The 16,684-nt window shown below is 41.0% G+C and overlaps 1 protein-coding gene across 2 annotated transcripts in view; it reads left to right on the plus strand.

Moving 5' to 3' along the window:
* Positions 1 to 14,065, plus strand: part of sema4bb (sema domain, immunoglobulin domain (Ig), transmembrane domain (TM) and short cytoplasmic domain, (semaphorin) 4Bb) — a 67,132-nt gene extending 53,067 nt beyond the window's left edge. For both annotated transcript variants that reach the window (XM_022199555.2, XM_022199556.2), the window contains exons 9-15: positions 4,428 to 4,609; positions 5,184 to 5,334; positions 5,829 to 6,039; positions 6,155 to 6,270; positions 7,156 to 7,313; positions 8,135 to 8,226; positions 8,548 to 14,065. In XM_022199555.2, coding sequence (XP_022055247.1) covers positions 4,428 to 4,609; positions 5,184 to 5,334; positions 5,829 to 6,039; positions 6,155 to 6,270; positions 7,156 to 7,313; positions 8,135 to 8,226; positions 8,548 to 9,320 — 1,683 coding nt within the window. In that variant the 3' untranslated portion in view covers positions 9,321 to 14,065. The remainder of the gene's footprint in view (positions 1 to 4,427; positions 4,610 to 5,183; positions 5,335 to 5,828; positions 6,040 to 6,154; positions 6,271 to 7,155; positions 7,314 to 8,134; positions 8,227 to 8,547) is intronic.
* The last annotated feature ends 2,619 nt before the right edge of the window (positions 14,066 to 16,684 follow it).

The following is a 16,684-nucleotide window of genomic DNA, read 5'->3' on the forward strand; positions in this document are numbered from 1 at the left end:
ACTGTGGCAACTTGCTGCAGATGAACTGTGCGAGAGAGACAGAAGAATGGCTTTCTCTGCTCTATAAAGCGCCTTTATATCACCGGAATGCAGCAGCTCCCTTTTTCCTGACTGACATCTTTTCAGATGCTGTTCTGTGGCAGTACAGTAGTGCTGCATGTAGTTTATTCTCCAGTTCTCTGGCTAAATGCTTCAGAACATTGACAAATCATAATGAGTCACTAGAATTCCACTTACTGTCCAGCCTCTATTAAAAGACGTGCTTTCATGACTTGTAATTTTGGGCATATTATTGCCTTGCAAATGGCATTCACGTTCCAACAACCTCCCCTGTGTTGCACCACATCAATTTATTGTGAGTGAACAACTGATGCAATAAAATCTAAGGTTGGTTCCTAAAGTTAAAATTCTGACTGTGTATTATATCTAGCTGATTTTCGAGCTGCTGACAAACATTTGAATTTATCTGCTCTCTTAGTAAATTAAGACAGTTGATTAAAGTAACTCAGCTGCACTCACTCTGGAAATGCTGTCTGCAAAAATCCAACATTTGGGCACTTTTAGCAAAGACTGCAGCAACAATAGACTGTGTTTAAAAGTAGCAGCCGTCATGACATCGTCCATCTTTCTGTATTGAATAAGAATTGAAACCAGCAGTTTGGACTATAAACTCTTTGGAAAATGTTTAGTGTCTCTGTTGGACAGCAAGTGTTGTAAACATATTCTTTAATCATTGAAGCTGTTCACAGAAGGACTCAAGCAGGCCTGCCTCATTGCACAATCCAAATATTAAGCAAGATCTGCCATTTTCACTGTTCGGTGTTGTAGAAAGCAGAATTTTGAAAATGGTAACATGCTGAAAACGTAAGGGGAAAGTCACCTGAAATTAGAAGCCAGTGGCAGGGTAACACATTGGCTTCACTTTTCACAACTGAGGGCTACATCCATATTTTATATGTGCAGACTATGGTAACAATACAATGGAAGCCCTGAGTTCAGAGTTCGAATGGTGCTGGGGTGGGTAACTGTTTAGGCTTGAAATAAGTAAGTCTTTTTAAGATTTTTAAGTTTTCAAAGTCAGACATGGACAAACAGCCAGCTATTATTGGAGTACTTAGTTAAGAAAATGGATTTACTGATATTTATTTGCCACTGGCATTTGTAATGATGATATCCTCAATAAGTGTTAGGTACCATGTCTGTGTGTGCACAATTTAAATGTTAGGGGTGTGATGGTGAAGGCTGGAATATTTAATACAAATTGTGGCAACAGGCCTCAAAGATTCTTAAGGACCTTCACTGCCTCTATGAGCCAAAATCTCATCGTAAAGGTGAACAGAGAACCCAGTGGCCACATTACAAAAACGGACTCCCCGTTGTTTTTGAAATGCCGATATTCAACTTTACATTTGCGACATGTTTTCCTTTCTTACGGCCCCCTGGGGAGGCGCTCTTCACAATTTTATGCCTGAAAGCAAAATTAAATCTAGTTTAATGCCACAGACCGGTTTGAAATGTCTTTGAGGAAGTGCATCTGAATGGCTGCAGGTTAATAATTTAAATTATTACCACATTCACCATGTTTTCCTCAGAATAGCGCACCACATGTGAACACAAGCCCTGTGTTGTCCCTCAGTGAGCAGAAAATGCTGAACTCAGATTAAGGGTAGGTAAAACCGAGGTATGACGACCCCTCCCTGTTAGCAGGATTCATATCTAACACACTATTAACTGACAGAAAGCCTGCACTCCACTCTCTGTGGATCAGGCCAAGTCCAGATGTGTTGGAATGTGGCTTTATTTAATATCTGAATCATGTTGGGTGTGTTGGTTCATCTTGGCAGACACTTAGAAAGAGGATATTCCTCTTGTCTGATAAGATAAATGAAAAAGTGAAAGCCTCTTCCATTTTTTCGACGGTATTCCAACTACTGTTTTCCTTGGGTTTGCCAAGTAATTCTGCTTCCGAGTTGTTTTTTCTCCCCCTCTTTCCTATCTGTCCCCCTCCCTTCTTCCACTCCCTCTTTCTTTTGTTTATTCAGGTGTGCTCACTGAGGGATTGTGGAAAGCAGGCAGATTATGAACACTGTGTGGCACCATTTTCCTTACCTCGCGTTCATCTGCCCCTCAGGTTGATAAACGTGGAGAATCTTGAATGTGATAACAATGCATGAGAGCCGGGAAACGCTCGGCACAAAGGAGCTGGTGCATTTTTGGAGGGCAGCTATCAGAGGGGAGTGGTCAATACGATTCAAAGTAAAAGCTGCGCAGCGGAGCACAGCAACAACGGCAGTGGACAGCTGAGAGAGCAGGAATGTGGTCTCCTCATTATGTGGACAGGCTACTACCACAGCCTAGTAATTGGCTCCCAGTCCCTGCATCAGTCCCACAAGGGTTCACCTCACTGTTGAGCAACATGATTGTTTGTGTGTGACTGTACACGGAGGAGGACACAGAGGTAGTTATAGTTTTGCACTTTATTATCTCCTCAAGGGTGATTCACTCCTTGTGCCGTTATGTAGGAGTAGTTCTGGGTTTGGGAGGCCGAGCTGATGGGATAGTTTGGATCTGAGGCAGGAAAATGTCTTGAGATTGGGCGAGACCGCTTGTTTTGGTTCTGCTCTTCCTCCTTCTCTTGCCTCCTCCTGTGTTTTGCAGCTTTCCAGCTACATTCAGGGAGGAGTTTCTCCTGGTGTGTGTTTACAAGCTCTTTGATAATTGCTAGTCCTAGCAAAGTTGTCTGATAACTGTTTATGTGGATTTTTTGTGACCGCTTAAAAGAAGAGTGAATGCCTCTTCTGTGCTTTGGAGGAGCAGTGAAGCATGAACCGTTCATCTTGATTTCAAAGCTGTAATTAATAACTAACCATTGTTTGTTTTTCGTTTTGCTGTGTCCTCTTCTTCAAAGAGCAACTGATATCTTGGGCTATGGCATCTTTCATGTGGAGGTTTTTTTTGTTTTGTTTTGCTTTTTTGCAGCCCACATTTCAGTGTTAAAATGTCCTTTGTGATGCACCACACACATACTGAACCACAAGAGAGGATTTCAACACTTAGACTGGCATGAGGACATGGAAGTTCTGGTTGTGATTGCTGTAGTTGTCCAGTTTATTTCTTTAAAAAGACGCCATCACTGTCTCTGTAATCACTTTTGTGTCCCTCATTTGACCTCAACAGCACCCTCTAAAGCAGAGGGGATGAAACTGCAGGTGTGATGCAACAAGGACAAAACAAAAAACACTTTTTCTAGCAGCTAGTAAAGGCTTTAAATGTTTTTTGTTTCTTTATACTTCACTCAGATGTTTGATCTTCAGAATGATGTATTGAGGGTCTGACATTTGAAAGGTGTTTTAATATTAAATTGCTGAGGGATCTCTCTGTGTCCACAGTATGATCATCATTTCTACCTTGATTTGGTCCGGTTCAAGATACACACATTCTGTGGAAACTTAAAACCTCCAATGCAAACATGTATTGTGGAAGAATATTTTGTCTAACATTTAAACTTTTGAAATGAAAGATATTTCCATTTTAGATGCATTTTTTAGTAGTTGATTATATAGTAAGTGATTTAAAGAACTTCTTTTGTGGGAAAATTATGTCTTAATCTGTGTGTCTTAAAGTTTGTGGAGAGGATTTTTACGTTAATATGCCGCCCAGGTCTTACATTGTTTGCTGGTTAGTCTGACTATCTGTTCCTTCCTTCCTCTGATCTTTTTTTAAAAAATCCCCTACTCTGTGGGGAGCAACAACAGCCTCCAGGCTGGCAACCTTTTGCCACAGATGTTGATTGTGCAATATGAAATAACTGCTTGTTTTTTTTTTTTGTGGGGAATTAGTCGTCTCAATAATGGAACTCACTTCCCTGCATACAAAAGTTCCAACAAAACAATTCTCCCCCAACACTATTTTTGCACAGACACAGTCGCTGCATTCTGGACTAAGAACTACTCAAAATGATTGTGATTGGTTTAAAGAAATACAAACAGCCCAAAACATATAATGAGGGTCAACCAGACCATTCTGCAGCAGAGCTCCTGCTTAGGCATGGTGGGGCCCCCAGAGGCATAGCCTGCTCTACTCCTGTTTTTTAGGACTCCTGGTTAGGGCTGACTCAGAGGCCATAGCATCCTCCCTTAACACCGCAGCCACAACCTTCAGCTGAAAACAGATTTTAGTCATACTGGACTCCCTGCTTCTCCAGCTGCTTCACCTCCTCCTGAGAAACACTCCTTCTGACCTTTGACCTTTTCCTGCCCTGCATCCCATCCTGCTCTTGTCTCCGAATCAGCAGTAGTCATGTGCTCTATGTCTACGTAAGCAGGGACCGTGTGTTCTCCAGCAGCACTGAGGAATAATTAATAGAATTTTTAAAGGGAACATAAAGTTCTCTATGACATTTTGTAACACCCTGGATCTTGTTTTAGGGTGATAAAGGAGGCGAGCGGGTGCTGCAGAAGAAATGGACCACCTTCCTGAAGGCTCAGCTGCTGTGCTCGCTCCCTGATGACGGCTTTCCATTCAACATCATCCAGGATATGTTTGTCCTGAAGCCCATGGGAGACAGCTGGGAGAGCACCGTGTTCTACGGCGTCTTCACTTCTCAGTGGTGAGACATGATTGCAGGGAATGGCTCAGACTGTGACCGTGCTGCATGTCAGCAGTGACAGTGACATAAATCACATACATAATGTGATTTATCACTGTTACCCTTGATATTTATACACAGACACTGAAGTCTACACGGCTGACACACACCATCTAGAGCCAGTTTCTATTTCATATCTGCACTCAGACTTGGCAAGTTGCCTTTTTTTTTACTTGGCTCCTCTGAATTTAGAGCAGCTGTAATGAGCTTAAACACAAACACAAGCTCACGCAACCCCAGTGTCTAATTAATGTATCAACAAAATAAAGGTTTTAATATGGAAATCATTCAAGCACCCACTCTGCAACTGTTCTCCATTGAGAAGCTGCTGCTCCAGTCTCCTGAATAAAATAACTGCAGAAAGTATGGCTTGGACATAAAATTCTCACATGCTCTGAGAGGCTTTGTTGTAAAAGCTCCAGGAGTAACAACGCACAATTTAATAGGTTGCAATATTGGGTTACACTTAATTTTCTCTAGTAGTCACAGAAATAAAAAGCAGGAAATCAAGATACGTGTTTCTGTTTGTTTACAGGTATAAAGGTGCATCAGGCAGCTCGGCAGTGTGTGCTTTTACTATGGCCCAGGTGGAGAGAGCCTTCAGCGGCCGCTATCGGGAGGTGAACAGGGAGACCCAGCAGTGGTACACTTACAACCACCCTGTACCAGAACCACGGCCCGGGGCGGTGAGTGGTGGAAACAATATCCTGTAACAAGCAGTACAACTTCTCTTGGTTCAGTCTGTACATTTTCATTCATGGTGCATCAGTCAGAAGAATGCAAGTTCACATAACGGATAGAAATAAGAGCAAAGGTTGTCGTTTGTGCCATCTCAGATATCCACTTTGATATCACACATACACTTGCTATATGTCTCTTCCAGCTCTATCTGTCAATTCATTCTGATGCACTCATGGGGGGAAATGAAAACCTTGAAATACGACACACAGGTTAATAACATGGTTAAAAACATCTGTCAGTAGTTTCAAGCTTGCCAGTGTGGTTGATTCTGTGCTTCCAATTCTACCTTAACCCCAAATTTTCTGTTCTTAAGTGAGTGAGGTGAGGCCACGGTGCCACACAGGTTAATACAATGCTTCGTCTCATTGCATGTCTGTATTTCCAGCACTGCTCGAATAAGCAGCGATTCATTTTTCATTTCTAATTGACTCCCCTACAGTGCGTGACCAACCACGCCAGGCAAATGGGCATCCAGTCGTCCTTGCACATGCCTGATAAAGTGCTCAACTTTGTCAAGGACCATTTCCTGATGGACAGCGTGATCCGCAGCGCTCCCCTGCTGCTCAAACGCAGCGTGCGCTACACACAGATCGCTGTGCATAAGATCCAGGGCATGGAGAGGGCTTATGATGTGCTCTTCATTGGAACAGGTGCGGCTTCTCACAGCAAATCACTTTAATAGGGCAAAATACAATAGGAGATGTTTGGTTTGCACAACAAACTGTCCCTGTCCTTTCTGATGCACTTGTTGTTTGCATCTCACAGATGATGGAAAGCTCCATAAGGCCATCAACGCTAATGATAAGATGCACATCATAGAGGAGATGATTCTGTTTCCGGAGCCTCAGCCTGTGCAACACATCGAACTCGATCCTCAAAGGGTAAATCACATCCATATCAGTTAATACAGAAACAAATTAAAACACATTTAATATGCATCTGTGGTTGGTGCTGGACTGTTTTGTATCAGTTTGTAGTAAATGTTGTCATGTTTATTTCATTTTAAACTAATAAAAATGTAGCAGAGCTAGCTCTACCAAAGCACAAACTGGCTACCTACTGGGTACTGTCTTTCCACAGGGACCGTTCCATTGAGTTTTCCTGTAAGTTACAGCACCGTCTGGAGCAGAGTTTATGATCCTCTCTGGCATTTTACCCGGAGCTAAATTTCATTACCTTTTCTCTCTTTATTACATAATGGCCTCTCTCCGGTCCCAAACAGCCAAACTGCAATCTTATCTAAGATTATGTAATTCTAATAAAGTCTGAGATACTTCTTGTGAGTATATTCTTAGCTCCAAATGGGGATATGAAAGACTAAAAGACAGAATCCACATGATGTCTATCTAATATACTGGCAGATAAGCTGGCCTAAAAATAGACTGTATGTTTGGGAACGAGGGGTGCACTGAGCGTCAGTGACTGCAACATCCATGGTAAAGAAGCATGTGTGTTGCACACATACAGATATGAAAAGTGTTAAAAATCCAAAAATTTAATAGAAAAATGAGCAAAGTTCTTTGTAGCACACCCTGACAGGATGAATTTGTCTTTGAGCGCATGTTCTCAGTGCTCAAATTACTCAGCTGGTATCAAGAAAGAACATCTGGCCAGAGTTAGTCCATTGTGTAGGTTATACTCCTCTGTTTACCTTAAGTAATTGTTTCAACATGCTCTCCCTCTTTCAAATCAGAAATCTGTAACCAAAAGCAGCAGACGTCTTCTGCCCTGCGCTCACTCACACATCGGTTTTGTCTCTTTTGCAGGGTCTGTTGTTTGTGTCGTCATACTCGGGCCTGGTGGAGGTTCCTGTGGCAAACTGCTCCAACTATCTGAGCTGTGGTGAGTGTGTGCTGTCCAGAGATCCCTACTGCGCCTGGACTGGACGGCTTTGTCGAGATGTCAGGATGGCTCCACCTGACAGGTGAGAACTCACATTCAAAGATAACCTCAGTGGTGTAGTCTTTAATGAACTATAAAGGATGCTAGCACAAAGTTTGAAAGCCTTATAAACAATCGCCTTTAATTTGTACATATACCTTTAGCACACACACTCTGTATTGCTGTATTTGCAAAGTGATCTCAACAAACTACTTTTTCTCACTTTTATATTTTATGTAAATTTAAAACCACTGAACAATTAGGAAAATGCATGAAATTCTAATTTCCACACCAGAATGATTAAATAACTTACACAAAGTAAAGATGAAACAAGGCTAAGAGTCTACATGCTAGTGGCTCTGTGAGCGCTAAAAGCACTAGCATGATGACACAGGTGTAATTTTTAGCCTGTGTACCCTTTAAACATTTTAAATACAAAGTCATCAGATTAAAATTTTGACCCCAAGTGGCACTAGATGAAATATTGAGAAAAGAAATGGCAATTTAGAAACACCAGACGTACTGAAATATCCTAGGAGGAACATGGATGTGTGTATCAAATTCTATGGCAGTTTATGACTAAATATCATAAACATCAGTATTATATATACACAGTTTTGCAGAAGAATGATTTTTCTCTTTGAGCATCCACTCAAACAAACACATAAAGTTCAAAGCTCATAGTCATGGGCTTGCAAACGTTGCTTCCAAAAGAAGACTGGTCTCTGAGTCACGCTGGTGGAGCTGTACTCAGGGCTCTAAATGAGAGACCTGAAGAAAGAAATGAGTGCATCCATATAAGGTGCCTCTCATTACAGCTGCTAATCATCACCCTGTTGTTTTGTTCGGTACGTTTTGTCTCAGCCACTGGCAGCAGGACGTGGAGGAGGCTGACACATCAGCGATTTGTAACAGGACTTTTCCGAGCTCCAGATCTGCAAGACCAGCGGCTTCTCGTGAGTGTGTCCTTTCTGTGCAGTGGTCTTTCCTTTACATGTTGTCAGTCAGCTCATGCACAACACAAACAGCATTTAGTTAGAGTTGAAGAAAATGCACAAGTTACTCATAGATGTAAATTATATTGCATCATCTTGAATTCAAAATTGTAATTTATGTACATACTTAAAAAATTACATATAAACAAATACTTCAATAGATATTTTAATATTGTGGGAAATTGCTTATTTGGTTTCTTGCAGAGAGCTAGAGTAGTTTGACACATCTCCCATACTTCCTGTAATGTGGAATTATTGCTAGAAGTTATTTTCTTTTTCCAGGTGGTTCTCATTGCCAGCTCATCACGATCCCAGCCAACACGTTTCGAGTCCTGCCCTGTAAACTGCGTTCCAACCTGGCACAGAGGAGGTGGCGTTACAGTGACAGCGCCAGCCAGTTCCTCTACGCCACACCTGAGGGAAACCTGGTGGTGGTGGCTCAGTCTGACAAGATGGAGACCTACGAGTGCTGGTCTGAAGAGGAGGGCTTCCGCCAGCTGTTGGCCAACTACTGCGTGAGAGCAGAGCCCCGCCATGAAAGCACCACTCTGATTGGCCACTCACGCACACCCCACATTGTTCCAGAGGAGACCATCATCCTGCCTGGAGAGTCTCGCTCTGAGCAGGTCCACACCAAGACATACTGGAATGAGCTGATTGTGGTGTGTGCTCTGTTGGCGTTCTCCCTCGTGGTGTTCTCCTTGTTCGTCATCTACAGAAACCGCGATCATATGAAGTCCATGCTGAAGCAGGGCGAGTGTCCGAACATGCAGCAGAAGAAGCCGAGGATAGTGGGAAAGCCCACCGAGAGTTTACCCCTCAACGGCAACACCATCCCTGTCTCTACTTCGGACCACAAGGGCTACCAGACATTAAATGACAACTACATCTGCAGCACGCCCACACACGAGTCCTCACCAGATAACAGCAAGAGCTTCTCCGAAGCCTCCGACAGACGGCCGCTGAACCTGAAGGAGAGCCACGTGGAATACTCCCCGACCTGCCCTCGGCCAAGAGTGCGGTTGGGCTCGGAGATCAAGGACTCTATCGTATGAGAGCACAACATTCGCTAAACAATGACACCCTGCATCTCCATGAGGGATACAGGCCACCGAGCAGAGGAGAGGAGACCCTGACATCCTCCTACGTCACAGCACATCTTTTATTTCAGTCATCTTAGTTCTGTGATCAGTGCGGAGGTCATTACGTTTAACCATTTCCACTCCGAAGCCAGAGGTTGGTCCGGTTTGCTGCAAAAGGCAGGAAGAAGGAAGCAGTGCCAACACTCCGCTGGTTTCAACCAGGACCACGGACCATGGCAGCTGCTCGGAATAATTTTAACACAGTCTTTTTTTTGAGTCATTCTCGTGGCCACTAACGCCATATTTGTGTAAGCATAAGGCTGGGTAACATGGAAGAAATAAAAAAATAAATAAAACAATAAACAGAAGACTTCTTCCAGTATCAATGTTTATCTCAGTATCTCTTTAGGTATGCAACAATAAATTGTCTCGTCTCGATGTCCATCACATGATACAGTTACAACAACAGACAATTCTAAATATTGATATTTTACCCAGCCCAGTCTGAGTAATCTTGCACATTCTCTGCAGAAGGTGGCTGCCACACTTCTGTTATTATGCACACTAGAACCAAGCTACAGCTACATGGTGACCAAGAGTTCAGGTTTAGGAGAATTTAATACATGTAATGCACATTCATTATGATCCACACATTATGGAAGCAAGTCAGATGCACATTTGTTCCCTTTTTCTGACTACATGAGGATTATGAAAGACCAGGAGAATACGCCACGCCCGAGCGCTCTTATCGCCGTTGGAGCCACAATGAAAAGGACTGCAAAGATGATCAAAAAAATGTGATCAAGAGTTACGCTCCAAGGCCGAAACACTGACGTTTACCTCCTGAATGTATGTTGTTGTTCAAAGAAGGTCCGTTTCACTCACACAAGGTTGCACCATGGACGATTTAGGGAGACATTTCTGCTCATCTGAGACCGCCCTCTCTGCAGATACCACGACAGGTCAATAAACGGACTCGGACACAGACGCCCAGTTTCTTGAGGCGAATATGGAAAAAAAGACCTGACATTACAAACGCAGAGAGGCAAATAAAAAAATTAAAATGGGGACATTAACACCTCTAACCATGTTCAGGGCAGCACCGAAATCATCATGTGCACTGTGCCAAAAAAAAACAAATATAACTTGATTGTCTTATCTAAATGCAATAGTGCCATTCCTGTTCTGACCATCTCTTGCTTTGTGTTAGCATTGATCACTGTCAAAGAGCACATGGTGATGGACCCAGAGATGGGTTTCACTAAATGTTTTGTGGCACTAATGATGAATAAATGTGAAGTGCAAGGTTGGGATTTTCTCTAAGACTGTTAGCTCATAACAGACTCTGTTGGGCAGAATAATTGACCTTCATGTAACATTTGAACTGGGGCCAAAGGGCATGGCATGGAGATCGTTTGCCATGTGGGTGAGAAAATATTCTAGTTTTCCTTCTGTCCTCTCACTGAGACGTGCAGATACAACCACTTGGAGATAATTTAGCTTGACTGGCGCTAACAATACGAGTGTTTGGCTAGTTTACGTGCTACTGTGCCCACTCGCAATGTAGAAGTCGCAGAACAACTAATAACTTATGTCGCTGTAGGGGAGAGATAATGTTTAGTGGTTTCTTGTCCAGACTGCAGCTGCACATTGTAGTGAAGTAGACGCACAGAGCTTTGTATCAGCTCAATATAACCACCCCCGCCAGGTCACATGTCTTACATACATGGTGTTCACCACTCAGTCAGAGGTCAAGGTGACGTTAATGTGAAAGCACAAGCAATCAGGGTGTTGAATACTTACAGGTTTGCACATTTCAGTAAATTTGGAGCACGTTCTAAGAAATGCAACTACTGAGACAGAAGGTGTGGCTGCTAAGGAAAGCGATTCTTAGAAATCCGTGATTACAGGGACCAGTGCACCCATTGCGAACACTCTTGCACCCGCATTGCTTCGACTTTTGAGACTTAACGAGCAGAATTTTCCAAAGATGTAGGATGCTGATAGTGTTGTGTAAATCGGAGCGAGAAACATTTACACGGCCATCGGGACAACATGGCACCACATGTCTTAGAATACATCACCAGTTCACTGTATTGATCAATTAAGCCTACGGTATATACTCCACTATCATACAGATCAACATTTTGCTATTTCGAACACTGAGCATATGACAAAATGCTATGTAACTGCTACAAGTTGACAAAGTAACTGCACAGCATACTGCGCAACAGTGGTCAGTGTTTCCTTTTTTTCCCTTATGTTTTTGTTGTGTATATACAGTACCTGTGCTTAATATTGTGTGTTTTTTAAGGGACCTTGTGCAAGATGTGTTGTAGAGGTAGTCTTGAAACTAGAGAGTGAACACTGCTGATATATATTTCTTTTCTTTCATAGTGCTTTACCTGCCTACTTCAGCAGACATTTCACCACGCTGTTAGTTCAGCACCTGGGCTTGTTTTTTCATCAAGCATGTCAAAGCAGGAGAGGTATCTGTTTAGTTGTCTTATTGCTGACAGTTAGATGAGAAGTTTGATCCAATTTAAATTTCTGAATGAAATGTGAAGCTACAGCTTGCATCTGAGGGGTGTATTATCAAGCAAAATGAATGGGCTAATAACATATGAGTTTAAAGTGAAGGTTTTCAACTTGACAAAGGTGGCTCTCTTCTAATCAGGCCAAAAACTAAAGTGATTTCCACATCTCTGTCATTACAGAACAGTGTCAGACCCAAATGCACTTGTAGAGTATCATCTTTAAATGTGTTAAGTTTAAACTTTAAGAGCTCCACTGTGCAGCTGGCATGTAAGAAATATGTGGTTGTATTAAGAGAGCTCTGAGTGGCAAAAATCAACACAGTAGTTGGACTTTCATTGTAATAAATAGTTCTATTTGTCGTGACTCTCCATTATTACAAACTGTTCCTCTTGACTGAAGTAGGGAGGATGCAACTGGTCCATTTTGTGCAGAAAAAATGTCGAATGAGGCGCTTTTTATCAGAGCGCACAGAGCCTGGTGAAAAAAACCTAGTTAACGAAGGACAAAGAAAGTCGATCACTACCACTGTGATACTCACTTTCTCTGATTGGGTTTTGTCAAGCCACCTTTTCACCAAAAAAGCCTGGCTACGTCAGAATTGCTTTGGAATACATCCTTCTGGTTAGCTTAGCTTAGCTTAGCTTAGTTTAGCATCAAGAGTGGAAACTGGGAAACAGCCAGTCTGACTTTGTCCAAAGGTAATCTGCACTTATTGGTTTTTTTTGTCAACCCATAGACTCCAGAGGGTCCATGCTCTCAGCCAAGAAATAGATTGGCACATAAATCCTCTGTATCTTTGTTTATTGTACATTTAAAAAACAAAAAACAAAACATGTTTTCTGATGTGAGCTTTTCAGTTGCTGGTATAAAGATGTTGTCACCTTTGGACAGAAGCAGACCAGCTGCTTCCTCCTGTTGTTGGTGTTTGTGCTAAGCTAAGCTGACAGACTTGTCGCCGTAGTGCACAAACATCGGAGCGATATCGATGTTCTCATCAAACTCTCGGCAAGAAAGCAAATAATATGTTCCAAATTGTTCAACTATTGCAAGCGGAGACCAAACGAATAAACCAAGAGTATTAAATTTGCCAACAAATGAATAAACATAAATCTGATTCTAAAAGGCTTAATGCAGTGTTGCTTTTCACCTCTGCTGACTCAGATTTTCTAAACTATATACAGTCTCAATAACCTGCTTTGAGGTGCTTGGTGAATAACCTCATGACATAAAAATGCCTTTAGATATCAAATTGTTCTGCCTTTAGCCGTGTGCCACATATGACACTACCCAGCTGTGACCTCACCAACGGAAACGTGGTGAAAGGCGTGATTGTAGCCCTCAGTGGGCACACTTAACTCCAAAACACAACACGGGTCAATAGTAGATTTACAGCTTCAACCAAGCCACCATTAACTTTACCTGCAAACTAAACTGGGAGCTGCTCAAAATCTGGTGTCATTCTGCAGCATTTGATGGCCTAAAAACTGTACACACTTCCTATGAGGTCAGTAATTGATACCATTACCATTAATCTCATTCAAACGCTGAAATTACTACAGTTTGATCCTAACAGATAATAAACATTAACTGTCATGCATGTGCGTATTTATTAATGACGTGCTTTTTCAATGAAAAGCAAACAGCACCACAGAAAACGATGCTTCATTTTGAGCAGCTCCTCAGTCATGCAACATACTGTACTGGATATGAATGTAGCCAACTATATATTTGTAGAACATCTACAGCAGTCTATTTTCCTAAAATGGCTTAAGTAGGCAATCCATTGTGGCATCTTTTCAGGATTTAGTTTAAATGGTCATAACTACACAGAAACAGCACAATAGAAGTAATTAATCATTTGTGCTGCATGTTGTAGTACTGCAGTAAGATGCAAGCACAGCTCCAAATCCTTCGTATCGGCTCAGCCATGAGACACAGCGACAGCTTTGCCTCAGCATACTGAACACCATAAGCTTAGTTGACTGAATAACTATTAGACAAATGTGGTCTTGCCTGCATGATTTCTCTTTTTTTTTTTTTATTTGTTGTGTACAAATAACATTGTGAACTGTATTTTTTGTATCATTGAGATTGTGACTGTTGTTTTTATTATATTGTACATAAAAAGCACTTTATTTTAATTTTTTAAGATAAAAGAATAAAATACATGTTTTGACACATGTATGTGTGGGTCCATTCTATGCTGCAGAGCACTGTGAAGTCTCACACTTCGTTTTAAACCCTGTGAACTCCAAGCAGTTTCTGGGTCTTTTTTTGTTCCTGTGACATTTTTACTCCTTGTCGAATAATTTGTCACTACAATATAAACTCCTGCATCTGCATGGAAACGGCACAGCTCTGGTCAGAGGTATATAAAAACTCCAAAAACGTCCTCTATGCATCACAATGTCATAAATAAAATAGAAATATAGTAAAAATGAAGATGTAATTTCCTAATGTATCTGTTTTTGCAAAATTGAAAGAACCTGGAATCAACATATAGAACATTTTTTCCAAGTGCCCATTTAATATGATATGACTGCATAATACACTAAAAGTCAAAAGTTTGGACACGTATTCTCATTCAGTGCTTTTTATTTAATTATTCTAAAAAATCATATTTAATTATTTTGTAGACAAAAAAATGTTCATCTTTGGTAATAATCTACAATGTAAAAATAATACAAATAAATAAAAACCATTGAATGAGGAGGTGTGTGCAAATTTTTTGACTGGTAGTGGATATATCTCACTATTTTAATTTTTACAGCCTGCACTTGTTTATGGCAGAATCTGGTAAATCTGTTTCTGGCATTTTTTTTTTAAGAGAGGCAGGTCAAATAAAGTGATTTTGTAGAGATGTCACATATGTAAGCTTAGATTTTAAGTCTTCTAACAGAACAGCACATCACAGATGAAAAAATGTGTTGGAAAGTAAAAATTCCAATGGTACTTTCTGTTTTCACGAATTTTGGCTCTGATAAATGGTATAATTTTCGCAGATAACATGCCTTTCAAACCTTCTGTCAGGTTTTGGGGTTCAAAGGGTTCATGAATGTAATGTTAATATCCAAACAGGCATATATGCTTTCATAGGCAGGTGTGAAAGCTAGGAATATTGTACAACTTTAATCAATTACATATGGACTAAAGTCAAGTAAAGGTCTTGTTTTAATACGGTCTGAAAATGTATTGTTCACACATCATACCTGAATATGATATGGTATGAAGGCCAGAGTGGACCACCTAAAAAAAAACACATTTCTACATGATTTTAAAAATGAAATCATTGAGTAATCTAATAAATTTACATTTTAATTATGTTGCTCGAAAAAATAAAACCACTTTGATCTCCCATAATCAGTCCAGTCACACTGTTAATTTTACTGTACACTGGTCAAAGATAGACACAGTTTCAGGGAGAGTTTTCCTGTCACCGGCCTCCGCTTTATCAGTCAGTACACTTATTTCTGGACATTGTGTGCAGCTGCTGCTCAGTACTGAAGGATATTTACTCTGTAGGGACGGAGAGAGACGATGACGCAGGGTCTCACTGCTGCTTTGTTTGATCATAGGGCATTACAGGTAAAGACCGGATGGTTTTCTTCAGTTTGTTTGTTTGCTGTGTAACGGTCATACAGTGCTATGAAAAAGCATTTGATTCCCTCCTGATTCCTTCTATTTTTGTGTGTATATCAAACTAAAGCGCATCTGACATTCAAACAAATAAAAACAACATTAGTAAATATTAAATACTATTTTAAAACAATAATTGTGCGTGTTAAATCTCAAAGGTTATCTAATATAATTTTTGTTCTGTGTCAAAAAGTATTCAGTCCTTTCATTCCAATCATCATTTACGTATTAAGGACTGTGAAATTGGCTAAAAGGTGTCATGAGGAGCACTCTGCCAAAAAAGAGATGAGATGAAGGGAAGAGTGATTGAAATACATCAGTCTGGGAACCGATCCACAGCGAGAGAGATAACAAATAAAGAAGACTTGGCACAGCAGCAAACCTGCCCATAAGTGGTCGACCTTCCAAAATTCCCATAAGAGCAAAGCAGCGACTCATCCAGGAAGTCATTGAAGATTCAAGGAAAGCATCCAAGAAACTGCAGGCCTCTCTCACCTCAGGAAAGGTCAGTGCTCATGACTCTACTGTCTGAAAGACACTCAGGCAAAAATGCCAGAAGTGCATTAAGGTTTGTCTGAATTGTGACACAACACTTTAAGTGCAATTGCACTTTATGTGCAATACTGTTTTTTTGTTTTGTTTTGTTTTTATAATGTGTTTTATGTGCAATACTGCTTTTATGTGTTTTTATGCACAATATTGTTTTTATGTGTTTTTTGTGCAAGACTGGTAGCACAGCTTTAAGTCCAACACAAATTTCCCCAAGTGGGACAATAAAGTATATTGAATTGAAGAATGTTCTATTCGCTGATATATTACAAACAGAACAGTTTGGAAGACTGAGGTCCCATTAAATCTGGCATAAACCAAACACAGAATTCCATAAATGAAGCATTATACCTACGGTGTAGCATGAAAGTGGCAGTGTAATCATGTGGAGATGCTTTTCTGTTTCAGGGATTTCTGCTCTCTGTTAAAAATAAATCCTGAAGAAGAACATCAGGTCAGCGATCTGTGAGCTGAAGCTCAAGTGTGACTGGGCGATGCAGCAGCACAGTGATCCCAAGCATAAGAGTAAATCTACTTCTGAATTGCTTTAAAAGGAAGAAATGAAAGTTTTGGAGTGACCTTGTCGGATTCTGCACTCGAACCTCACTGAGAAG

The sequence above is a fragment of the Acanthochromis polyacanthus genome, chromosome 2 (assembly GCF_021347895.1).
Source record: "Acanthochromis polyacanthus isolate Apoly-LR-REF ecotype Palm Island chromosome 2, KAUST_Apoly_ChrSc, whole genome shotgun sequence".
In the NCBI taxonomy this organism is placed as follows: domain Eukaryota; kingdom Metazoa; phylum Chordata; class Actinopteri; family Pomacentridae; genus Acanthochromis; species Acanthochromis polyacanthus.